Source organism: Ruditapes philippinarum, unplaced genomic scaffold, assembly GCF_026571515.1.
Source record: "Ruditapes philippinarum isolate M1 unplaced genomic scaffold, ASM2657151v2 ctg1397_1_1_1_1, whole genome shotgun sequence".
NCBI lineage: Eukaryota > Metazoa > Mollusca > Bivalvia > Venerida > Veneridae > Ruditapes > Ruditapes philippinarum.
The window spans coordinates 377,912-405,065 of record NW_026859154.1 but is presented as its reverse complement, the minus strand read 5'-3'; the positions used below and the strand labels follow the sequence as shown (position 1 = coordinate 405,065).

General features: G+C 32.6%; 1 protein-coding gene across 1 annotated transcript; it reads left to right on the top strand.

Annotated features, from left to right (window-relative positions):
- Positions 1 to 2,216: 2,216 nt before the first annotated feature.
- LOC132755454 (uncharacterized) lies at positions 2,217 to 17,218 on the top strand. Its single transcript, XM_060746321.1, has 5 exons — positions 2,217 to 2,844; positions 3,071 to 3,229; positions 5,079 to 5,438; positions 6,064 to 6,154; positions 14,621 to 17,218. Exons 1-5 carry the CDS (start codon positions 2,284 to 2,286, stop codon positions 17,212 to 17,214), a joined length of 3,765 nt encoding a protein of 1,254 aa, XP_060602304.1. The 5' UTR covers positions 2,217 to 2,283; the 3' UTR covers positions 17,215 to 17,218.
- Positions 17,219 to 27,154: the final 9,936 nt, after the last annotated feature.

The following is a 27,154-nucleotide window of genomic DNA, read 5'->3' as shown; positions in this document are numbered from 1 at the left end:
TCTGGTCATATTTTTTCTTCCCAGGTCCGATACTCGTGCCTGTGGTTTGTCCCAATACTTTGGAACAACAATCTATTATGGATAAAACAACAAATACGATTTAATTGAACTTGACTTTTATTTGACATTTGCACCAAAGATGAAATTAGTGAATTTTGCTACAATTGGCTATAAATATGTTGTTTATGAATTTGATTTATACCATTCATAATTTTGCTATCGTTTTACATATTTGATGTATATTTGCATTAAGGAAACAAAATCCAGATGTCAAATTATTATTTGACAAAAACGAATGTTGAATTATTCAAATGTGTCTTAACCCTATAAATGACATTGTCTATCAATGTCAGGTTATTAAATTTATGAAACATTGCCAAAACTTTGTTATTAATTTAGGATTTGATTCATACTGGAACCAATGAGTTTTTTTGACGGAACTGAACATTTAAAAACCAAAACAAGAGACTTGCTCTATAAATGACATTAACCATTATGGTCAAATTATTGTATTTTGCTTCAATAATTTTGTTATTTATTTGTGGATCTTATAAAGTTGTATATGAATTCCTTAAACTTTGCAATGTTCCGTGCAAGTAGAACATTCAAAGACTAAAAGATGTATATGCGTTTATTTTATATATTCTCTTATTTTGTCAAGCTAAAAATCCATTTTATCTAAATCAACCGGTGCCAATAAATCCAAATCAGTTCAGGAACGGGAACATATTCCAAATCAGCCCGAAACGATTAGGCACCGTGAATAGTGACTTCCAAAGCAACCAGTAATTTCCACAGCACACATTGAGTTTCCACAGCAAACAATGACTTCCATAGCATACCATTTACTTTCGTAAGCAAAACTTATTTAAAAGAACTGGTTTCTTAATAGCAACATCTGCCGTCTATAACAACCATTGTGTTTTCATGGCCACCTGTGCCTTTACATGACAACCAGTGACTTCCATAGCAAGCATTGACTTTGCATAGCAACCTGTGATTTTCCCTTCAAGCATTGACTTTTATATCAGGAAATAGATCTACCACTGACTTTTAAGGTAATACCACTCTAATGGGCACTATAAGGAACTAAAAAATTGACATCATTGGTCAGATATATACCTTAAAGTACACCTTTATGCAAAAGTTTACCGTACGTAAATCAAGTTATGGCCACTTTTCTGAACTCAAGCTAGAATGTTATGAGGGCCTTTTTTTTTAGAAATGCGGAACCTTTAAATAATCTGCAATAACATTCTAATGAAAAATGTTTTCCCATTAATTTTTGGCAAGAAACAAAAAGTACCGTTCAGCTAACAATCCACATAAGCAAAATTATGGTTTCTACCTAAAATTTATGAAATATGTATAAAAATGTTACCTTACCAAACCCATTTTTACCACGTGTCTGACCATTTTCCTACTTAGGGAGCCTTATTAAAAAAATCCTTAAAATTTACCCAAATGAGTGCCTGTTTTCAAAGTTTCCTTAAATTTTTAAAGAAGTATATTGGTTGATCTTGTAAAATATGAAATATTTTTACCGTCTAGTTTCGATTTTATTACACTTTGAAAATATCAGGTACCATATTTATTACTAGATTTAGCATAATTTAGCCAATAAATACCTACATAAATTAAAAAATCAAAATTAAATTTTTTTTCTTTCCAAATGGGACATGAGAGATACATAAATACTGTTAAAGTAAAAAAAAGAAAGAAAAAAAAAGTTGACCCTTCTGGGGATTGAACCCACGGCCCTCATTTTCAATGAAGTTAACAGTAGTTTTAGCCTATTTGAATACTCTTCAAGCATTAGGATGGTAATACCTTAAAGCAACCAGTAACTTTTAAAGTAACCATTGATTTTGTATAGAAACTATTGACTTTCCTTAGCAAAGCAACATTCTCATTTGCACTAATTCAGATGTAGATATGTACTAATAAAGTTTCAAATTTAGACATATTACATCTGCTAATAATATTACATTATCCTAGTCATTGAGTGACCTTATACTCAGATGATTGATATAAGGGTCGTTATGGTCTTCTTGTTTCACTCATTTGTTACAAATATGGTTCTCTATTATTATGAAATGTCCAAGAAAAATTATTTTACCTTGGTTTAATTTTCCTTCTTTGACTAAAAAGTTATTATGTCTTGAGTGATTAATTCAATTAATTTAACTATTTATTTTACTGCATATTTTGTCAGAGAACATCGAAAACGAAAGTTAGATAACAGGAAGTACTCGTAAACTGGTAAAGAGACATATCCAAACAATGAATCACCAGAGTGAGATAGAGAAGAAGAAATACAGAAACTGGGTGAAAGGTGGATTGGCATATAAATACCTAAAACAAGGTCTAGACGGTTTTAGTGATGATGTTGTTGAGCAAGAACATAGCAGAATATTAAGTTCTATTAATTGCACACCAGGTACCATCTGTTATCAATGCAGTATTGGGAATTTGCGACCAATACATGCATGCATAACAAATTCTGCAGGTAATAATGAATGCCCCTGGGGACAGCGCAAGTGTAATTGTTTGCACTTAAAGAAGAAAAAATGTCGTCTTAAAATATGTGATTTCATTATGGAAGAAATAATAAAAAGCCATGGAGCCACCCCACCAACACCGAACTGGGCAAATACAGATATAAAAAAGTGGTGTTTAGAGGCATGGGAGGTCGCCAAATGTTTCATTAATGCACCTGGATATTCGGACAAGACAAAGGCAGCTGATATAGACATATCTGGATTACTCCATGTCTTTATTAATAACACCAGTCTTCATTCTCATTTAGCATGCTCAATGGCTGGAAACAATATTTTTATCAAGGTAATTAATTAATCGTACTTAAGAAAATAATATCATGAAAGCGAAAAGCATTGTGTTTGTAAAATTTTATTAAATCTGTGCTAGGGGGCATGAGGGATGTTGCGCTTTTACATTATGCCACATGCAAAGACTCAATCGAACCGAGTCTGCCATTTTCATGTAATGCTTCCGATGGATCACCTTTTTCCAGATATTTAACAGAAAAGCTTTTTCACGAAATTTCTAGGTACGAGAAAGAAGAAACAAATTGTTCCATTCCGCTACTATGGAAACTGAAGAAGGGGAAGTGACTGAATGCATAGATGATATCGTTGAAATCCTCGAAGACCAAAAAGAACTCAGAGGAAGGCCTGAAGCTCAAGAAGCTGTCAAAAAACTTAAACAAGTAAATAATGTTGCCTTATCATATGTTCAGATAGCCTTTTTTTCGTTGCACGATTATAAAATTTGTTTTTGAGATATAAATTAATGTATTTGTGTTCTTTCAAAGTTATAACACTTTATATCCATTAAAGAAGAAACTGGTTTTATAAGATTCTTTCTGAAGTTAAAGTTTATTTTAAAATACCGTTAAAGATAAAAATCTATAATTATTGTAGAGGTTATTTGTCATATTGTAGAACTTGATACGTTTACAAAAATAAATTTGTAAAGGTAGATTTCTATGAATGCCTTTTAAAAAGGTCAAAGTTATTTTCAATGTCAAAAATTAGAACACTTTACTTTAAGTATAATTACACAACTTAGTACCTACAATTCAGTTTCACAGAAGAAGAAAAAATGTACATTAACATTTATTGTCTTGTTATGATCCTTCCAAAACAGCTCACTAATCTTAGAAATTTCACTACATATTCAGGTTAAGATTCTACGATATTTCATCTTTGTATTGGTGCATGTATACAAATTTCCTTGGTTCGCCGTGCTTACAATTAACGATCGATAAATTAACAACAACAACAACAACAACAACAACAACACACAAAAAAACAACAAAAAAACACAAAACAACAAACAAACAAAAAACATTATTTTCGCCCTAGGTATTTAGAAATGATTCGAATGATTGGAACCATTGTTAAAGTAAAAAACAATCCGTTTAATTTTTACCTGTAATAACCTCCGCATAGGTTTCCCAAGAACTGAAATCTATTAATAGTTCTATCTATAAATAAGCGCACATACAAATGCTTTTTACATTTGCATTGTAGATTGCATTCACCCTGTGTGGTGCTACTGTCATATATGTTTTTCAGGATTTTAAATGGAGGTTACTCTCTGAATCCCATAAATCTAACAATCATTTTAACAGAGTAATAGTCTTTTTTTAGGTTAGAAAAATATTAATTTAAAAGAAAATCAATCTTTAGGACAACAAATATATACTTGTGGTATTCATTAAACATATAACATCAGTTTTCAAAAGAAAACAGAAGATATTCATATGAAACCTTAATAATTTACATGTCTTTAGTCATAATTGGAAGTCTCTATCCAAGTTCCATAAAACCCAGGCATAGAATCTTGCTACTCTATTTTACCCTATGTAAATAATAAAAAAAAAACCTTGGTCCTTTTTTGACAGCATTTATTCATGTCCTTTTCATGTCCGTCGCACCCAGTGCTTTCAGCACTTTGATTCACATTTGGCGTCATAAACATCTTGGCATCTGATCAGATCATAATATTATGTTTATTTTTCTAAACCAGCAATACAAACAACACAAACATATACAATTTATCTGATGAAAAACACAATTACTCGGTCAACATTTAATAAAATCGAACGAAAGCATACAACACACTGATATACATTGCTAGAAACATTCGCGTTTAACATGAATTGACAGAACTAGTGTCACCGCGATGATCGCGAAAATTTATCACGGTATATAATGCTTTTCCCTAATATGAATTTACGAGTAGCTGCTTGTATGTAGAATTCAAAATAAACAGTTTTCACTAAAGTGAAATGACTATCCAATACGTACATTTAGCACAGCATTGTTATAGAAATTGTTGTTTGACATGACTTATATATGGACTTTCAAAAATCTTATCATATGTTTTAAAACAATATCAATGTTTTTCATTATCTCATATCATAATATGAGTACAAATTTTCTTAGTCCAATATACAACCGCACGTGTATATAGATAATCGCATTTATATTAAAGTGATTTACAGTGTGTGTCTTAGGTTTTTTGCTTTCTAATTTTCTTTGTATTGTCAGTTGAAGGAAAGCAAATTTGTAATAACAACCAACAATGAGGTAGATGTGTGTAAAGAAGCATTATTGTTTGTAAGCCAAAAGTCAGATGAGCTTAAACAAGTGATTGAAGATGGAAAAAGAGAAGTCGAATGTGTTATTGACAAAGATATGGCAAAAGCTAAGGAAAGCATACAAAGAGCTGAAAATGATGCAAAAAAGGAAGTGAACGATCACAGCAAAATTCTATACGAAAGAGTAAAAAACCTGGAAACAGACGTACCTGACAAAATGGATAAATTAAAAACAGACATTTCTGAAAAATTCGGAAAAGTGGAATCAGTCATTTCTGTTCTGAAATCAGATGTTTCTTCTGTGAAAGAAGTATACCATTTTGTTATGATATCACTTTATTATACATTTCTATCTTATCCTCATTTGTCCACTGTCAAAGTGAATGTTTGTGATCAACTGATGCCTGCCTCTTATTATTTGTGCATGAATTTAAAATCATCAGTCTGGGCGACAGCAGTTCCATTTCTTATTGAATTGTAACCGCACTTACAAATAATAAGAATCAGTGCGTCTGGCTCTTTTTTTGATTTAGTTTGATATCAGAGTTTTAGTAGAGATGTACTTTAAAAATGTGTATTTGCATTGGCGTTTACACGTTCCCTTTTCCCAGAAAACAAAACTGGGATATAGTAAACTCGTCGAGATATTTACACAGTGACCATACCAGATGTGCCTTTAGCCACGAAATATCTTGTTTTATTTACAACATTGAACAATAATCATTGGCGTTTCTTATAATCAAATTATTTTCATACAAATTCAAATCATTTATCATGTTAACAACATTTAAAGAAAGAAATGTAAATGATCCCATTTAATTTTAGTACTTGTAGCATAGCCAACCAATAAACACATGTTCATTTAATTTTTGTCTCTTAAACAAAATTTATGTTACAATATCGTTAATGACACTATTGTCTTACATTGCTTTCAGCGAGTGACAGCACTAGAAAGCAAAGTTAGAGAACTTGACAGTATACGAGATATATACAAGAGGCATTTTGATTACGTCAAAGGGAAACAAGGTAAACAAGTTTATATCCTACAAATATTAATTTGAGAATGATTAGGACACAAGTGTAAACGATAGGTTTTACTTTTAGATTTGAATGTGGAATTAATTTATATTTAATTTACTAGCTTAAAGCTTTCATGGAATAACATTATGATGTCGGTCGTATGTCAACGTATAGAATATGCAAATGGCCGTTAAAGTTTACAGGAACTATATATATAAAGCTTAACCCTATGTCACAAATTTACTAATAAGGGGATTTAGTGTGTATGCGACCGGATAGCTCAGTCAGCAGAGCCTCGGTATGGTATTCCGAGAGTCCCGTGTTCGAGTTCAGGACAGTCTGCTCATTTTCTCACCCGAGATATCTAGCGCCAAACGGGGGAAAGCTCTCTTGACCCGATGAAATTTAGGGACGAATATTTCAATAGAGTGGGGAATTACGTAAGGGTATTGAACTGTTCACTACTTGGGGAAGATAGAGTGTAAGCAGCAGAATGCTCTGTTAGTAGAGAGGGGGTACGGTTTTCCGAGGGTCCGGGGTTCGAGTCAGGGATAGACTGCACATTTCTCACCCTGTGATATATATAACAATATTTTTTTTCTTTTGATATCTTTGTCAGCATAAACAACACTTATAACTAAAATCTAAAAAATTAAAAAAGAAATTTTTAATGTACAGATTATCTAAATACTGGGATGAAATTCTTTCCATGTTTTATGTGAACTTTGCATGATCTAAGAACATGATAACAGAAACATTTAAAGCGTGAAATAGTTTGGAGTTAATGATCTTGTTATTGAGTAATAAGCAGTTGATTTAGATATTTTTGCTTTATTTCAGGGTAGATAACTAACAAAGAAGTGAAATTAGACCTTATTTTTCTGTTTCTGTCTGTATGAGCAACTATATTAGTTTTAAAGCTGCACGCCTCCAGATGAGCAAAAATATTTCGATAAAATCAAACCTGAGAAAAATGTACTAAGACTTTAGGAAAAACATAAAGATTCAATATTCTAGTAACAATTTACATGTTACATGTTTAATGACCGAGTTTTCAGTATTTATAACTATATTTCTACTGCGTTACTAACGCAGTAAGGGCTATTTCTGCATATTTTTACCTCTTTATGGTAATTAACATGGGTTGAAAGTGCCATTGATAATGTGTAAATTGCATTCTTATGGTAACTTCACAATATTATACTGTTAAATACTTTTTTAAATTTTCATGAAAAGTTATATCAATGTGGAGGCGTGCTGCTGTTAATCTAACTGTGAACAGAACAAAAGAGAACAATATACTTCGTTCCATAACAATAGATTAAGGGGCCATGACCTATTTTTGCAAGTTGGATTTATCTTAAATTTGTCATAATAACTTCATTTATTTAATAATATCTTCCATATTTCATTGGTGGATACCCTTTTATGATACTCTAACTTTGGGTAGAGTTTGTGAGAAATGCAGTAAAGGTCCACGTTACTGATGTAAAAATACTTGTTTATATTTTTGCTTGTAAAACATTTATTTATAAACTTATGTCTTTCATTTAACAGTTATATGTCTAGGATGCTCTTTTCCCTAAAAATGGATTAATGGGTCATTTTTGTGTCACACAGTCCAAGATAATGATCTTGCATTTATATATACTTGATTAACTTTTTTTGGTAAATCGAAAGTTTTTAACTTTATCAATAAGAATGACAATTTTTTTATATTTTTTTTTCATTCACAAAAACTCATAACCTGTCAAGTTAATATGATCCCAGAAAAGAAAAGACACCATACAAGCACTTTGTCCGTCTGTCCGTCCGCATTTTGTGTGGGGTATAAATATGAAACTTCAAAAGATTTTAAGAAGAATCTTTGGAGGTAGAAAGATCTTATTACGTAAAATGCAGTGCATAAGAACCAGAACTCTGTCTTGCCTACTTTTGCAGTTATTGCCCTTTTGAAAATGTACACTCGGAATTTTGTCCTTCACATATCCCTGAAACTGCAAGATGTATCAACAAAATGTAAGTAGGTAGATAAATCGCATTGACTAAAAGTGTAGTACAAAAATCGTAACGATGCCTTGCAAAAAAAAGTTATGAGTTATTGCCCATTTTTGTCGAGCCCGCTTACAGAGAGCTCGATGTCCGGATTATGCTTGTCCCGGCTGTAAATCTGTCATTAATCAGCACCATAACTTTACCACTAGCACGTGAAAGTTCAAATAACCTGGCACAAATGGCAAGTCGCGCACAAGAACTGGTGGCTGAATCAAATGTCAATTTCGAGAAAATGGGTCTCAAACAGGTTGTCAACACCATATCTCTGCCACTAGCTGATGGGATTTCAAATAATTATCCCCCGCCGAAAATTTTCGGCGGAGGATATAGAAATAGTCTCCGTCCGTCCGTCCGACCTTCCGTCCTTCCGTCCGTCCTTCCGTCCGACATTTTTGTCCGGAGCATATCTCTAAAAGTATTTGAGTTATCAACTTGAAACTTCATAGGTGGATAGACCTCATTGAGGAGGAGTGCAGTGCACAAGAATGATAACTCTACCTTGCATGATTTTTGAGTTATTGCCCTTTGTTATTTTTCAAAATTGATTTTTGTCCAGAGCATAACTCCAAAAGCCTATGAGATATTAACATGAAACTTCATAGGTGCATAGATCTCACTCAGGAGGTGTGCAGTGCACATGAATGATAACTCTACCTTTCATAATTTTTGAGTTATTGCCCTTTGTTATTTTTCATACCTAATTTTTCACCTGAGTGGAGCATAACTCAAAAAGTGTTTGAGATATCAACATGAAATGTCATAGGTGGATAGATCTTATTGAGGAGGAATGTTATATGTGGATATACCTCATTGAGGAGGAGTGCAGTGCACAAGAATTATAACTCTACCTTGCATGATTTTTGAGTTATTGCCCTTTGTTATTTTTCAAAATTGATTTTTTTCCAGAGCATAACTCCAAAAGCCTATGAGATATTAACATGAAACTTCATAGGTGCATAGATCTCACTCAGAAGGTGTGCAGTGCACATGAATGATAACTCTACCTTTCATAATTTTTGAGTTATTGCCCTTTGTTATTTTTCATACCTTATTTTTTTCACCTGAGTGGAGCATAACTCAAAAAGTGTTTGAGATATCTACATGAAATGTCATAGGTGGATAGATCTTATTGAGGAGGAATGTTGTGTGCAAGAATGATAACTCTTCCCTATACAATTTTTGAGTTATTGCCCTTTGTTTTTTTATGCTATTTTGTCCAGAGCTTATCTCAAAAAGTATTTGAGGTATCAACTTGAAACTTCAAAGGTGGATGGATCTCATTAAGGAGGAGTGCAGTGCTTAAGAATGATAACTCTACCCTGCATTATTTTTGAGTTATTGCCCTTTGTTATTTTTCAAAATTAATTTTTGTCCGGAGCATAACTCAAAAAGCCTTTGAGATATCAAAATGAAACTTCATAGGTGCATAGATCTCACTCAGGAGGTGTGAACTGCACAAGAATGATAACTCTACCTTTTATAATTTTTGAGTTATTGCCCTTTGTTATTTTTCATACTTAATTTTTCAATTCAATTTTTTTCTCGCAAAAAGTATTTGAGGTATCAACTTGAAACTTCATAGGTTGATAGATTTTACTGAGGAGGGATGCAGCACACAAGAATGATAACCTACCCTGCATTATTTTTCAGTTATTGCCCTTTGTTATTTTCATTCATCAGTATTCACATAGGTTTCAAATCAGTAATCACTATAGCCATCAGTTTTCATTACCAAAAGACCTCTTAAAATATAATTATTCTGTTCTACTACATATACATTCTTCCAATGAGCATACACATTCGGCGGGGGACGGCCATGTTGACATGGCTCTTGTCTGGCACAAATATTGATCATAATGAGATGTCGTGTCGCACGGAAGAACCGTGGCTAGTTCAAAGGTCAAGGTCTTACCACCTTCCGGATTAGGCCTTGCCAGGTTGTAACTCTGTCCTTAGTTGGAAAATTTCAAAGAACTTGGCACAAATGTTCAAAATAATGAGACGGCATGTCGTGCGCAGGAACATTGTGACTAGGTCAAAGGTCATACTTAAAGGTCAAATGCAAAAACGATGTCGCAAACAGTTTGTCCGCACCATTACTCCATCACTAGCAGGTGGAATATCAAATAAAGTGGCACACATGCTCAACATCATGAGATGTTGTGTCGGCGGCAAAAGCCATGTGGCTAGATCTAGCTCTTACTCTAAGGTCAAATGCAAAAAAGGTCTCAAATAGCACTCTAAATGGTTGAATTTTAAATATCATGAGACGGCATGTCGCGGTTAAGATCATTTTTATACCCCCGAAAACGAAGTTTGGGGGGTATTATAGGAGTCACCCGGTGGTCGGTCGGTTGGTCGGTCGGTCGGTCGGTCCAGCGGTCCGTTGCATTTCCTTGTCCGGAGCTTAACTTGAAGACTAATGGTTGGAATTCAATATAACTTCATACAATGGTCTAGCACATTGAGAGGAAGTGCAGTGCACATAAACCATAACCCCATTTTGACTCATTGCAGAGTTACTGCCCTTGTTACTTTTCCTTGTCCGGAGCATAACTTGAAAACTACTGGTTGAAATTCAAAACAACATCATACAATGGTCAAGCGCAATAAGGAGAAGTGCCATGCACAAAACCATAACTCCATTTTGATTAATTACAGAGTTATTGTCCTTTGTTACTTTTCCATAGCTTTCTTTTGTCCGGACTATAACTTGAAGACTAATAGTTGGAATTCAATATAAGTTCATATAATGGTCAAGCACATTGAGAGGAAGTGCAGTGCACAGGAACCATAACCCCATTTTGACTCATTACAGAGTTACTGCCCTTTGTTACTTTTTCTTGTCCGGAGCATAACTACTGGTTGAAATTCAAAACAACTTCAGACAATGGTCAAGCACAATAAGGGGAAGTGCCATGCACAAGAACCATAACTCCATCTTGACTAATTACAGAGATATTGCCCTTTGTTACTTTTCCATTGCTTTTTTTGTCCGGAGCATAACTTGAAGACTAATATTACTTCATACAATGGTCAAGTACATTGAGAGGAAGTACAGTGCATGAGAACCATAACTCCATCTTGACTAACGACAGAGTTATTGCCCTTTGTTACTTTTCTTTGTCTGGAACATAACGTGAAAACTACCGGTTGGAATTCAATACAACTTCATGCAGTTGTCAAGCACATTAAGAGGTAATGCAGTGCACAAGAATTATAACTCAATTTTGACAAATTACAAAGTTATTGACCTTTAATACTTTTCCTTGTCCGGAGCATAACTTAAAACATACTGGTTGGAATTTAAAACAACTTCATACAATGGTCAAGCACAATTAGAAGAAGTGCAGTGCACAAGAACTATTACTCCATTTTGACATATTACAGAGTTAATGTCCTTTGTTACTTTTCCTTGTCCGGAGCATAACTTGAAAACTACTGGTTGGCATTCAAAACAACTTCATACAATGGTCAAGCACAAGAACTATAACTCTGTCCAGAGTAATTATAGAGTTATTGCCCTTTGTTACTTTTCCATTGCTTTTTTCTTGTCCAGAGCATAACTTGAAAACTACTAGTTGGAATTCAAATCTATTTCATACAATGGTCAAGTATATTGAGAGGAAGTGCAGTGCACAGAAACCATAACTATTTTTTACCAATTTTTTGCCCTTTGTCACTTTTAATTGTCCAGTGCATAACTTGAAAATTAATGGTTGGAATTCAATGAAACTTTATACAATGGTCAAGGGCAGTGAGATGAAGTGTAGTGCACAAGAACAACAACTCTATTTGGACTTATTACAGTTATTGCCTTTGTTACTTTTTTGTCCAGTGCATAACTTTAAAACTAGTAGTTGGAATTCAATACAACTTCATAAATTGGTCAAGCGGAATCCTTGTCTTTCTGGACTTATAACAGAGTAATATAATAAAACTTCATCAATGGCCAACCACATTGAAAGGAAGTGCAACGTACAAAAACACAACTATCTTTAATTGCCCACAAGCATAACTCGATTTCAATTCTTTACAAGGTATTCTGTAACTGGTATCCGAAGCAGACTTGCGGGGGTATTAATCACATTTAGTGATAGTTCTTGTTATTAAGTAAAAGGTCATACCACAAGTTCAGAAGTAACAGCGGGCACGACATGCCGCCCTTGCGCATTTAGTCATTTTTGGTTCGACTTCTTTTAAGAAAATAAAAGAGGTTTTGTTAAAGTAATGTCGGCGTTCACTTTGCCGTTACCAGCTTCAAACTTAAACGTATATCATAACTTTTTTAAGTTCTTTGTGTAATGTAGTTCTTTGTGTAATGTATTCATCTTTGGCCACAACAACTTTTGGTATTAGACCTTCAACAAGACAAGACTAAACTTGATCTTAATGCATAAATGACGTTGACTTTAAATGTCAAATGTCTCAATTCTGTTTGATTTTTGCCGCTATGTTTTTTTTTCTTTTTGCAATAGGTGGCTATAACATTATTATTTTTGAATGGATTGTCTTCAAACTTTGACAGAACAGTATTGTAGCATAGACCTTTAAGTCAGCCAGACATACCCTTTTTTAAACATATATGACCTTGACCTTATCGATGTTTTGTCTTTTTTCGCTGTAACTGGCTATAACTGATTTATTAATGTATGGACAAAACATTCTGTAGGATAGGACCCCATGTATAAGCTTAACCGCCCTTCACAGGTCAAACTCCTGGGGGATTACAACAAATCTTCAACAAATCTTCACAGGATCGATCCAACCCTAGTTGTGCATATGACCATCACGTTCTGCTTCGCTTCACAAATGGTCCCCACAGCTATCAATAGAAAAATTTTGTCCCGGTTTAACTGCTGGCTTGATTTCGACATTATTTCAAATGAGTGATGATTACCGTACCTACTTCATAAATGAAATATCTTCATATTTGGACAAAACATCCTTTTGGATAAGACATTTTAAAAGGTTGATCTGTCCTTTACATTGAGCTTTAAATGCAAAGGTCAAATTATTGAATTCTATTAAATAACAAAATGGGTATAAATTTGTTATTTATATACGGATTTGATATATATACTTGGACAAAACAAGCATTTCTTCCAAACAAACATATTGAATAATTCAGAGGTGATCATGACTGACCGTCAATGTCAAATTAATGTCTAATAAATCTTATATTGAAATTTGGACCATGTGCACAAACTTTGATATAAGCTGACGTAGATTTTGAAGAAGTGACCTTCTTTTTATCCTTTTATGTACGGCTATGAAATATGGACGATGTGCATAGTTTTAGATGTAAAATTGAACTTTAATATATGCTAAACTAGATTTTTAAGAAGTGACCTTTTTCTTGTCCTATGATGTACAACTATAAAATTTTGACCATATGCACAGTTTCTGATGTAAATTTCAATATTTAACATTATAGAAATGAATAATATTTGGACAAACCAACAAGTATGCCTAGACCTAAGTATAATTTTAGGAAAGAAAGAACTTATAAAAAAATAATTAAAATATTTGTTTAATTAATTAATGTGTTTATTTTTAGACAAAGTAAAATATGCACCTATTTCGACTTTAGGTGTTGGAAAACAGTCTACTTATTTTCAATACCCTTTGAGATATTGCTCGGAAACTTTAAATACTTAATAGATCAATACTTTAATAGACCCACACTTCCTAGGCAAGGATATTCAAAACTAGCATCAATAGTCAAACGCCATGCCGTATGAACGGCTCTGCTTTAAGAATCCCTTTACTTAGACTAAAAATGTAATCAAATATGTTTAATGAAACTGCATAAAATATAGTAGTCAAGGAAAAAGATAAAACTAGAAGTCAAACAGCCCAAAATCATTTCATTCTTTAATATTTCTGTTATCATACTCTAAAATCATGTACAGTTTAAATAAATTGTGCAAAGTTTTTCTAAGACATGATTTACATTTGGCAATGAAATTGTTGGGGCTTCGTGGAATAACTTATGAAAGATCATATGTTGTCTTAATTGTCACGTTTAGATTGTTTTTGTAAATTATTACTTCTATTCAACTGATTATGTTATTCCAAACAATTGTTTAATTATTAATATATGCTCTATGTTAATTGGGCATTATGACGCAAAGAAAATCCAATGTGTACTAAGTATTGTTTACTTTCTGTTTCCTCATATTTGTATGTTTGTATACATCCACGTTGATGTGACATAAATGATACAATTCAAGCATTCAAAGTGAAGTAAGTATGAACTAACTTAAACTTAGCATTTAAGGTATCCCTCCTTAAAAGCAAATTATGACAAATATACTATACTGTATATGTTGAGAATTATTAAAACAACGCTTAAAAATCACCGCTAATATTATAAACACCCTACAATATTGAAATATTTTATTTTCTTCACAGAGCTACAAGATAATCTTGTTAACTATTACAAGACATATTATATGAGTACATCATTTTCACCTTTGAAGCAACAACATGATAGCTTTCACATTAAAGATGTATATGTAACTCCCGAGATAGCAGTAAACGAGGAAGATGAATCATTAGTGGATATAGAAAAAGACCAGGTAAAGAAGTTAGAGAAGAGATATATTAAAGGATACCATGAAATCTTTCATTCGAAAGAACAGCAAAATAAGAAGATTTATATATTAGGCGATGTTGGGTCAGGAAAGAGTACTTTCTGCAAAATGATGATATATAACTGGTGTAACGCGGTAAGTGGTAGAACCAATGAATCGATCCGTGATGAAAATGATCAAGAAACAACAGAAACCGTATCCAGTGATATAAATAAAGCACATGAGTATGATGATGTTAGTCAGGTGGGAGAGTATGAATTTCTGTTCTTTATTCCACTACAATATATGTCAGAGTTAAAGACTGACGACATTGTTGTTATGATTAAAGAATTAACAAGAGATCAAAGTTTCGAAACGGAGTTGATTGACAAAATATTTCAGGAAGACTCGGCACGTTGTCTTATCATCGCTGATAGTTTGGATGAATGGACGCCTCCAAAAGACATTGTGCGTAAACCACATGTAAGCTATGGAATACCAAACGGACACCTTGCTAAAGATGCAACATTTATCACATTATCTAGGCCATCAGCAAAAGGAATTCTTAATTTAAAAAACTCAAAGATTGATCTTAAGTTACAGTTATTAGGAATATCTAGTAGCTCAAAAAAATTGTTCATCGAGCGATACATTTCAAACACAAACTCAACCGGAAAGTCTTATAAAGAATTCATTAAAATTATGAAAACAAAGCAAATAAATCATGTAGAGAAAACTCCATTGCTTTTGCAACAACTGCTGTGGCTATATTGTTCCAATTTAGAACTTGGAAAGTCTGTTAGTGAAACTTATTGTCAGATTTTGAATATTATGTGTAATTGGTTAGAGCACAAAAATGACGCCAAAGATGGACGTGATGGTCAAAATGATGCAAAAGAAGATAAAAACATATTTTTGCCTGAAAGCTTGCAAAAATATCCAAGACTAAGAACCAATAAACGAGTTTTATTTCTATTGGGTGCTACTGCATTTGACGTTTTGACTTCCGGCTCCATTAAAAATATATTTGAACGACAGCATCTTCTGGAGAAAGGACTGACTGTAGATGATGTCACTAAGCTTAAACAATTTGGTATCTTAAAAGAAAGCAACCGCTTTGACCCAACTCAGGAAGATACACAATATTCTTTTATCCACATGTCTTATCTTGAGTTCTTTGCCGCTTTGTATGTGACTTCAAATAATAACATAAAAGAAAATCAAAGCTTTGGAGAGAAACGAGATAAAAAACAAAAGGTTTTAGAAAAGCTTTTTGGTACATGTAAATCTGCTAGTGACATTTTACAGTTATCTCATGTCATTAAGACGGTTTGTGGTTTGTCTCCCATCCTAATTGGTGATTTGTCTAAGCAGATATCATGTATTGTGAATGAGGATGCAGATATTTTACATCTAAGAAGACATGGGTATAAAAAGTCGTTCAGGAATGATGAAATTATTCAGATACAACGTCTTATGGTAAAATGTCTCAAAGAGTGTGGCTCTTTTGATACGACGATGATCAGTATAAGCGATCTTTGCATAAACGATATTGAACCCATGGGCAGTCAGTTTTTACAAAGAATCAACACAAATGATGTGATTTCTCTGAGTTTTGAAGAAACAACAAATACAAATGTGGTAGACTACATCACACAATGCAAACACCTGCAACACATTTATATCAAAAATGTTTCCTTCAGTAATGAAGAATTTTCATGTTTATCACAGCAAGAATGTGTTAAACAAATGACATTGCGTGGTGTAAAGGTTGAAGGTACTTCACAACTTGGTATACTTGACCTCTCTAGCCAGAAACAGCTTCAGATACTTCAGTTAATCAGCTGCACAAATATTAAAATTTCTAACCTTGTTACTGAACATCTTGAACAAGTGTGCATTAAAGACTGTCATAATGTATTAGATTTTAAACTTTTATCAAATGCCACCAGACTGACTGATGTCTACATTGAGACTTATTATAGAACTTGGGAAACATATCCTGAACGTCATTTCATGGATATGTCTAAACAGAATCATCTCAGAACACTTACACTCGTTAATAATCCTGGTATAGTAATTACAGGATTAAACGTTGAACAACTTGAAATGGTAAATATTCAATATATTGATGAACATACAACTTCAAAAGATAAGAAACTGTTATCGTATGCAAGCAAAACCATGGAACTTCACGTGAAAGACCTCACGATAAGTGAAGCAACACTTATACCGTTATTACAAAAGACAACTTTAAGACATGCGACATTGGATAATGTTAAATGTTACCAGGATACACATCTTCATATTGACCTGTCGGGACAGAATCATCTCCAAAAACTTACGCTTGTAGACAGCCCTAGTATAGTTATTACAAGACTAAACCAACACCACTTCAGCATGTATATATCGGCTACAGTAATCATTATGTAAGTAAACGGGCAGTAAAGTTTGAACTTCCACCAAGCGCCAGAAAACACATTGAATTTTACCTTTGTGGTCAAACTGTTAATACAAAAACATTCGAAATTTTACAACCGAGAACATTAAGACAACTGACTGTAATGCATTTATCTGGAGATCAGCATGAAATACATTTAGATCTTTCTAAACAAAATCATCTTCAGATTCTTGAGCTGTCAGACTGTAAAAATATTAAAATATGTGGCCTCAACAAGGAACAACTAAAACAGGTACACATTGTTAATTGTAAGTGCGTGTTTGATTTCTATATTTCATCAAATGCAAGCAAGCTAAGCGAAATTAACCTGCAAAGTCTTACCTGTAATATAACATCACTCGTTTCGTTAATAGAACAGGCCTCTTTAGAACAACTTACTTTGAAAAGTGTAACTCATTGTCAGTCTGAAGTTGATGAAGGTCAAACGCATGAAATAGATGTAAATCTTTCTAAACAATCTCATCTTCAGTTTCTTGAGCTGTCAGACTGTAAAAATATTAAAATATGTGGCATCAACAGTGAACAACTTAAACAGGTACACATTATTAATTGTAAGTGCGTGTTTGATTTTGATTTTTCATCAAATGGAAGCAAGCTAAACGAAATTAACCTGCAAAGTCTTACCTGTGATATAGAACCACTGGCTTGGTTATTAGAAAGAAAGACCTCTTTAGAACAACTTACTTTGAAAAGTGTAACTCATTGTCTGTCTGAAGTTGATGAAGGTCAAACGCATGAAATAGATGTAAATCTTTCTAAACAAAATCATCTTCAGATTCTTGAGCTGTCGGACTGTAAAAATATTAAAATATGTGGCATCAACAGTGAACTACTTAAACAGGTACACATTATTAATTGTAAGTATGTGTTTGATTTTGATACGTTATCAAATGCAAGTAAGTTAAGCGAAATTAACCTGCAAAGTCTTACCTGTGATATAGAACCACTGGCTTGCTTATTAGTAAGAAAGACCACTTTAGAACAACTAACTTTGAAAAGTGTAACTCATTGTCGGTTTGAAGTTGATGGAGGTCAAACGCATGAAGTTGCTGTAAATATTTCAAGACAAAATCATCTTCAGATTCTTGAGCTGTCAGACTGTAAAAATATTAAAATATGTGGTCTCAACAAGGAACATCTCAAACAGGTACACATTGTTAATTGTAAGTGCGTGTTTGATTTCTATATTTCATCAAATGCAAGCAAGCTAAGCGAAATTAACCTGCAAAGTATTGCCTGTAATATAACATCACTCGTTTCGTTAATAGAACAGGCCTCTCTAGAACAACTGACTTTGAAAAGTGTAACTCATTGTCTGTCTGAAGTTGATGAAGGTCAAACGCATGAAGTTGCTGTAAATCTTTCAAGACAAAATCATCTTCAGATTCTTGAGCTGTCGGACTGTAAAAATATTAGAATATGTGGCCTCAACAAGGAACATCTTAAACAGGTAGACATTGTTAATTGTAAGTGCGTGTTTGATTTCTATATTTCATCAAATGCAAGCACGCTGAGCGAAATTAACCTGCAAAGTCTTGCATGTAATATAACATCACTCGTTTCGTTAATAGAACAGGCCTCTCTAGAACAACTGACTTTGAAATGTGTAACTCATTGTCTGTCTGAAGTTGATGAAGGTCAAACGCATGAAATAGATGTAAATCTTTCTAAACAAAATCATCTTCAGATTCTTGAGCTGTCGGACTGTAAAAATATTAAAATATGTGGTCTCAACAGTGAACTACTTAAACAGGTAGACATTGTTAATTGTAAGTGCGTGTTTGATTTCTATATTTCATCAAATGCAAGCACGCTGAGCGAAATTAACCTGCAAAGTATTGCCTGTAATATAACATCACTCGTTTCGTTAATAGAACGGGCCTCTTTAGAACAACTGACTTTGAAATGTGTAACTCATTGTCTGTCTGAAGGTGATGAAGGTCAAACGCATGAAATAGATGTAAATCTTTACAGACAAAATCATCTTCAGATTCTTGAGCTGTCGGACTGTAAAAATATTAAAATATGTGGCCTCAACAGTGAACTACTTAAACAGGTAGACATTGTTAATTGTAAGTGCATTTTTGATTTCTATGTTTTATCAAATGCAAGCACGCTTAGCAAAATTAACATGCAAAGTCTTGCCTGTAATATAACATCACTCGTTTCGTTAATAGAACAGGCCTCTTTAGAACAACTGACTTTGAAATGTGTAACTCATTGTCTGTCTGAAGGTGATGAAGGTCAAACGCATGAAGTTGCTGTAAATATTTCAAGACAAAATCATCTTCAGATTCTTGAGCTGTCAGACTGTAAAAATATTAAAATATGTGACATCAACATTGGACAACTTAAACAGGTACACATTGTTAATTGTAAGTGCGTGTTTAATTTTTATTTTTCATCATTTGGAAGAGAGCTAAACGAAATTAACCTTCAAAGTCTTACCTGTGATATAGAACCACTGGCTTGCTTATTAGTAAGAAAGACCTCTTTAGAACAACTTACTTTGAAAAGTGTAACTCATTGTCAGTTTGAAGTTGGTGAAGGTCAAACGCATGAAATAGATGTAAATCTTTCAAGACAAAATCATCTTCAGATTCTTGAGCTGTCAGACTGTAAAAATATTAAAATATGTGGCATCAACAAGAAACAACTTAAACAGGTACACATTGTTAATTGTAAGTGCGTGTTTGATTTCTATATTTCATCAAATGCAAGCAAGCTAAGCAAAATTAACCTACAAAGTCTTACCTGTAATATAACATCACTCGTTTCGTTAATAGAACAGGCCTCTTTAGAACAACTTACTTTGAAATGTGTAACTCATTGTCTGTCAGAATTTAATGAAGGTCAAACGCATGAAATAGATGTAAATCTTTCAAGACAAAATAATCTTCAGATTCTTGAGCTGTCAGACTGTAAAAATATTAAAATATGTAGCATCAACACTAATCGCCTTCAATGCGTTAATATTGAAATATGTCCTAAAACATTAGATATTGAACTTTTAGCAAGTTCCAGAGGTCTGACTGAACTCGCCTTTAAATTTCAAGTATAAGGCGATGAATACCAATGCAGGAAACAAGTAGGTAATGTAGTACATACATTACATCAACTAAGAATACGCAAGTAACAATATTCCGAAAAACAAGAGATTTCCAAAATTATGTTAACTGAACTAAAAATCACAGACATAGATATCTGGCGTAAATTTTTTGATATTTTTCTTACAAACCAAATATGTGATGCGGACTTCAAAGAAAGGTGTTTGCTTTTATGGGATTTTGCTTAAGAAATGGAATTGTTTAGTGTTACAAATGATGATGGGGAATTTTGTTTTTGGTTTCAACGGAGAAAGCCGGAAAGAGGAATATGACGTCATTGTTTTCGAAAGTTATATTTATAATGTATGATGATTCCAACAGAATTTGAAAATTTTTTGTATAAATATAATTTTAGAAAATTAGAAATGACATAATTAGTTCACCTTTTGTATGGAAACATTATATGATGCAGCTGCGAGACGACAGTAAATATATTTGAAATAATTATAGTGTACAAGGATAATTGCTTTTGTTGTACTCAAACAGATGTGTTAATGTAGATCTATATGTATGTTGCATTTTAATTATGTATATTGACATTGACAAAAGAAAAATATGTAAGTAACAATGCAATTATTCATTATTGTCCGTACATATAATTCGTGAAATTATTTTATTTCATTATTCATGACTGTTTATTACTTGCAATTTTCATAAGAATTAGTGTTTGAAATTATTTTAGTCCAACAGAACTGCATTATTTCCAATAAATACTCGTAGTACCAAATTTAATGTGTTAATCGGCTTTGATTAGTCTCATAAGGAAATTGACTTTTTTACTTAACATTATTCTAAACATTTGTACATATGTTTTTGTTCATTTTAAGAATTTACAAAATTAAAATGTGCGCTAATTTTTGCAAATTCTTACAAAGAATATAAATAAATATACAAAGTGTAAAAATGTCCCCTATTTCTCAATGAATGATTTAGAATGTAAGGGATATAAATTGTCAATTCTTACATATTTTGGTGATAAATATAGCAAATAATATTTTGTTTTGCTGATAAACGTAGTGAATTCTTTCATATCTTTGTGATAGAAATTGTAAATTCGTACAAATAGTCCATTCTGTCTTTTTCGGTAAATTATATAAATAGTAAATTCTTTCATATTTTGATAATATCAATAGAATAGTTAATTGTGTCATATTTAGTGATACAAATAATACATTTTGTTATATTTTGGCAATATAAATAGAACATCATGTCATATTTTGTTATACAGATAGTCAATTATCTCATATTTTGGTGATATAAAAGTCAATTCTATCATATTTCAATGATATTAATAGTATTTTTGTCATATTTTAGTGATGCAAATAGAATAGTCAATTCTGTAAGATATTGGTGATTGAAACAAATTGTAAATTCTGCCATATTTTGGTAATATGAATAGTATTATACTTTGGTGATATATATAGTCAATTATGCCACATTTTAGTGATAAAAATAGTAAATTCTTTCATATTTTAATATAAATGAAATAGTAAATTCTGTCATTTTTGGTGATATACATTATAGTAAATTCTGTTATATTTTGGTGATATAAATAGTCAATTATGTAATATCTTAGCGTTATAAATATTCAGCTCTTTCATATGTTGGTGATGTAAATAGGATATTCTTTCATAGTTTGGTGATATAAATAGTCAATAATGTCATATTTTATTCAAAATGTCACCTGGATTGTGAAAATACTCGTATATGCATTACCAATCTATAACAGTTCTCAATTTCCAAAAAAAAAAAAAAAAAAAAAAAAAAAAAAAAAAAATGAATTTTGATTTGATTTGAATTGAATGCAAATATTATCTTAGTCCTATTTTGTTATATTTTATTTTTGTTAATAAGAAATCGTTTGATATTTTGATATAGTAATAGTTAGATATAAAGCTATGTACTATTAAGTGAAAATCAGGATGAAAGACTATGAATGAACATTAATTTTGTGAAAAGCTCTGAACAAAAGCAATAAACCCACACAGCGTTTTTTAGAAGATGTGGTTGATTAATTGATTACATGTAACTTTAATTAATATAACTACAAATATTTACTTCACATGTCATCATTTGTTAATTCTACCACAAGATATCCGATGAGGTTTATAAGTTTTGTTCAGTGCATGTGCATGTGAAAACTAAGACAATGTATAGTTAATATTACACTATTTTCGAGATTTGCATGTACATGTAACCATAATGCACAAATATACTGAGTGTAATTGATATTTTATATTTATTTTGCTTGTTATATAAACCTGGAAATAAGTTAAACACACCTGGCATTTGGCATCAATTTTGACATGACCACATTTCATTTGGACAATGGTACGAACCACCAAAAGTCCATCTACAACAACCTCTGCACCAAGAATGGCAAAATTTACCTCAAAATCGCATTAAACACCTTACTGGGAGCATTAAAAGAAGGGTTGAGGCTATCATCCGGGGACGTGGCGGGTACACCCGTTATTAGAAATTTGGATACATAATGTCGCTTTAGGTTACGTCATGTCAAAATTTACCAAAAATATCAACCAGTAAATGTTTTTAAACGTTTTAACACCATACTTATAAACACTTTTGGTAAAAAACAACATATTTGCTTATGCTTCAATACTCTGGTTAAATATAAACTAAACACATAAATTTAATGGTTTATTACTAAATTGGTATCGCTACTATTTTTTAGCTCTATAAAATCGTCATGTCATGACATGATACAACCAATTTTAAGTTTTCGGGGTGTGCTTTACACATTTCCAGATGTATATCTTTGTTTTCTCATCATATAACATTGAAGTATTACTATAATTATATTAACTGTTTTTACTAATGATGATGATGATCCATGTGGTCCAAAAAGTGACTGTTTTTACTAATGATGATGATGATCCATGTGGTCCAAAAAGTAACTGTTTTTACTAATGATGATGATGATCCATGTGGTCCAAAAAGTGATTATGCCAGTTAATAAAAGTTTCCTGATCCGAAGTTTAGTGTTTAATGTAGAATATTACAAAAAAAAACTACTCTGAAATAAGTTTACAATGATGATCATGGTAAAGAATTTATCAAAATATTTCCGACATAAAATAAAATAATAAATAAACCCTCAAAATTGATTCGACCACATGAATCAAATCCGCCAAATTGTGCTCGTGTGTATGACGAAATTACAGACGTTGTGAATTTCTTATTTTGTAACTGTTTGTTAACAAGTTAATTAAACATGCATTATGTTATCAGTGTGAGAATACATATACATATATAAAAAAATCTTTGTTTTGTATTTACGAAATCATAGTAGAATCTGACAACTTCATCGACATCACCATTGTTACATTAGGTATGAAATAAAATAACCGGGATTTCAAAGGGCTGATTGCTTAAAACTCGTGATGTTTCTCTTTGGTTGTGTTTCATGTCGCTCCAACACCGTTGCACGGTAAAGGTCATATGACGACTTTCCTACATTTCTAGTGAGAGAATTAAGACCAGATGGTCTTCATGCATTATTATAGACACGAAATGGCCCCTTGACTAGAACAACCAACATTGTGCAAGCTACCTTGATATATACATAGCTTCTTCAAATGAAAGATTTCAAAGTCCCGGACGAGATTCGAACCCACAGCGGTAAGAGGCGTGTGTTTTAAAAAGAACATTTTTCGCTTACTTCAACATCGCATGAATTAGAAAGAAAATATACCTAGAACGAGGGCATTATTGTGCATTTATCAACAACACTTCGCCAGTCTGAAAAATGTCTAAAGAAAAATGTCTAAAATACTCGAGAAACTACTCAATTAAAGACAAAATAATGTCAATTCAAAGAAGGGCAATAGCCTTTGATTAAGGTGTTGGTCTCTAAAAACAAGGATTATGGGTTTGAGACCTAATCGGATCAAGGCTATGTTTCCACACATTTCACCAGTACTGGTTATTACCCGACACAAGTTGTTCATGCAGCTATGCGTGGCAGAGTGTATGTAATTAACCGACATCTGAACATTTTAAAAGTTTGACAATATGTGAAGTGATAGTCATATTGCGACTTGTCAGCTTTTTTGACAGAGGAAGACTTCGGATGCCCCTCTCTCCGTTTATTATTTCAGAAAAAAATCTGGTACCTGAATAGAATGACCGACGTAACGCAAGCAAGCCTCCTCATATAAAAGAATCCAAAGTTTCTGGCCTGATTTGAATCGACAGGGATGAGGGCTTGTGGATTGTAGTGAACAATATATCACTCACTTCTGCTTCTACATTTAAAATAAACAGATACCTGGTGAGGGGGAATAATTGTGAAATTTTTTTAGAGTATAAACTACATTTCGCTAGTCTGGACAATTCGTAAAGAACAAATTTCTGAAATATTGGAGTAACTACACAATTAAAGTGCTAATAAAAGCAAGCGCTATAAGGGCATCGGCCTATGATTGATTTGTTAGTCTCTTCAATCAGGAATCATATGCTTGAGCCCTTATCGGATCGTGGCTATGTTTCCGGAAGCGGTCATTTTCAGGAAGCATAAACAAGTTTTTCTTTGACTTAATGCCTTGTAGAGTGCGGTTGCATGGACGTGGAACCGACATTAAACCATATTAAAATTTTGCAAATTTAGGAGGTGATGGTCGAGCAAGGTCAACTGCGAATCATCAGATACCGATAAATTGTCTAACATCCCTCTTCGGTTATGAGTAATGCAAATGGTTTGAACACGTCTACAGTCAGAAATACTCTGCAGAGCTTAGCGCCTCTCACTATTAGAATCCCTATGATAGGTTGTCACATATAGAGGTGTTTTAGCTAATTAGGCCATCAAGACTGTAATTGAACGCTGGCCTATCATGTCCAAGCCACCCAACGTTGACTCGTTGATAAACACTTAAACAGCGGTTCGGTCATCCTATGTCAAGGTATCGTTACCTTCACATAGAATGACCTAACCCTTGTTTTGTATATTGCAATATCCATGTTAGGTGTTGTAAAACAGAACAATGCTGTTAAAAATTGAAACTAATTAATGAAAAAATGGGACTAACATCCTATTTTTCGGACGAAGTCTCTCTGTTATCAGTTTGACTTCCTGTAAAATTAACAGGGAAGGACTGAACATAAGAAGAATTTTCATTATTCATTTTAAAATTACAACCTGAAATCGGTGAATCTCATTGGTCATTCTAAAATAAAATGTGAATGAAAGTTCTTACCATTCAAAAATAAAATTTCAGTAATCGCTCTAAAATAAAATGTAAGTGATAGTTTTTGGCACTATAGAATAAAATGTGAAGGATAGTTCTAAAATAAATTGTTTAGGAATGAGGATACATGTAGTTTTAAGTTAATTTGTGTATGATAACAAAATTTATAAAGTAAAACATCAGACAAGTAAAAGAGACACCTAAAATGGAAGTTGTCTTATTTTGAAAAATCATCAATATCAATATGTGATTATTTAATTTCAATGTTTACAAATTGGGTATTTTCTTAGCTGCAAGAAATAATCATTATGTCCATGTTATGCAGGCATTGCTAATATTTCTTTTTTGGTACTGAAAACTATAAATCGCCCCATTAAAGCAAAAAGGTACCAAGCGACATTTTGGCCAAAAATGACTTTTTAACATTTTCCATTATGTTTTAATGTAACAGTTATCTTTAATCTGTAGAAATATCTCTGTAGTATCATGTTTATTTACAGACATATAAGGTTATGTAAAAAGGTACAATGTCAATATTTTCCCATTTAGTAATGCAAAAAGGTACCATATGTATACCAGTTTGAGCAAAAAGGTACCAAGTGTCACATAGTACCTTTTTGCATTGAATGACTATATAGGTTTTGAGCACTTATTTTAATGCAAAAAGGAACCATGTGTCACATAGCCCCTTTCAGCACACAAAGAATTTACGACCCTTAAGATTGTTTTATATATTAAATTGTTTGCTTGGTACCTTTTAGCTTTTTAATGAAAACACAATTTAGATGTTGATAAGGACATCAAATATAACAATATATCCCAGTTTAAATTGAGGAATGATAAGTGTGAAGATAATGATAGTGTATAAATGACTTCTTCACAAAAACGTGGACATAAAAAGAAAAGTAATTGACTATTCTCTTGCCAACAAGATACATGGGTTATATGGAAGGAGAAGCATGACTGGGAATGGTACATCTGCAAATAAACTAGATTATGATAAAATTAAATTGGTAAAACAGCATAAAGAGTAATTTCCTAAAATGGAATCTTATCATACAAGAAAACAACTTAAAGTAACAATACCTATCTCATGACTATAACTTAAACATTAAAAGATGTGGAAACTGTAAACTATTGAATATGAAAAGAAGGAAATAAAACCTGTTAAAGCCTCACACCTCCAGATTCATGCTAATTTTCATGAAAATTTTGAAAATGTATTTGAATGTATAATATTGTGAAATTACCAAAAGGAAGCCATTTACACATTATCAATGGCACTTACAAGCCACGTAAATTACCAAAAGGTGGTCAAAATATGCATAAATATCCCTTACTGCGTTAGTAACGCAGTAGAATTATAGTTGTAAATACTAAAAAATCAGTCATTAACCGCACAGACCATGTAAAATATTACTTTAATTTTGAGTCATTTTACGTTTCCTAAAATCGTAGAATATATTTCTAAAGTTTGATTTTATTGATATATTTTGACTCATCTGGAGGCATGCAGCTTTAAGCAACATACGTATAGGAAGGCAGTAGGCACACTAGATAGCACGATCAAGGAACAATATATATCTCTTCTTTTA

Bases quoted from the DNA above. Each gene is read 5' to 3' on its own strand.
- LOC132755454 (XM_060746321.1), top strand. From the start codon at position 2,284: ATGAATCACCAGAGTGAGATAGAGAAGAAGAAATACAGAAACTGGGTG. The intron at 5,439-6,063 runs GTATACCATTTT...CATTGCTTTCAG, and splicing joins ATGTTTCTTCTGTGAAAGAA to CGAGTGACAGCACTAGAAAG. The intron at 6,155-14,620 runs GTAAACAAGTTT...TTTTCTTCACAG, and splicing joins TTACGTCAAAGGGAAACAAG to AGCTACAAGATAATCTTGTT.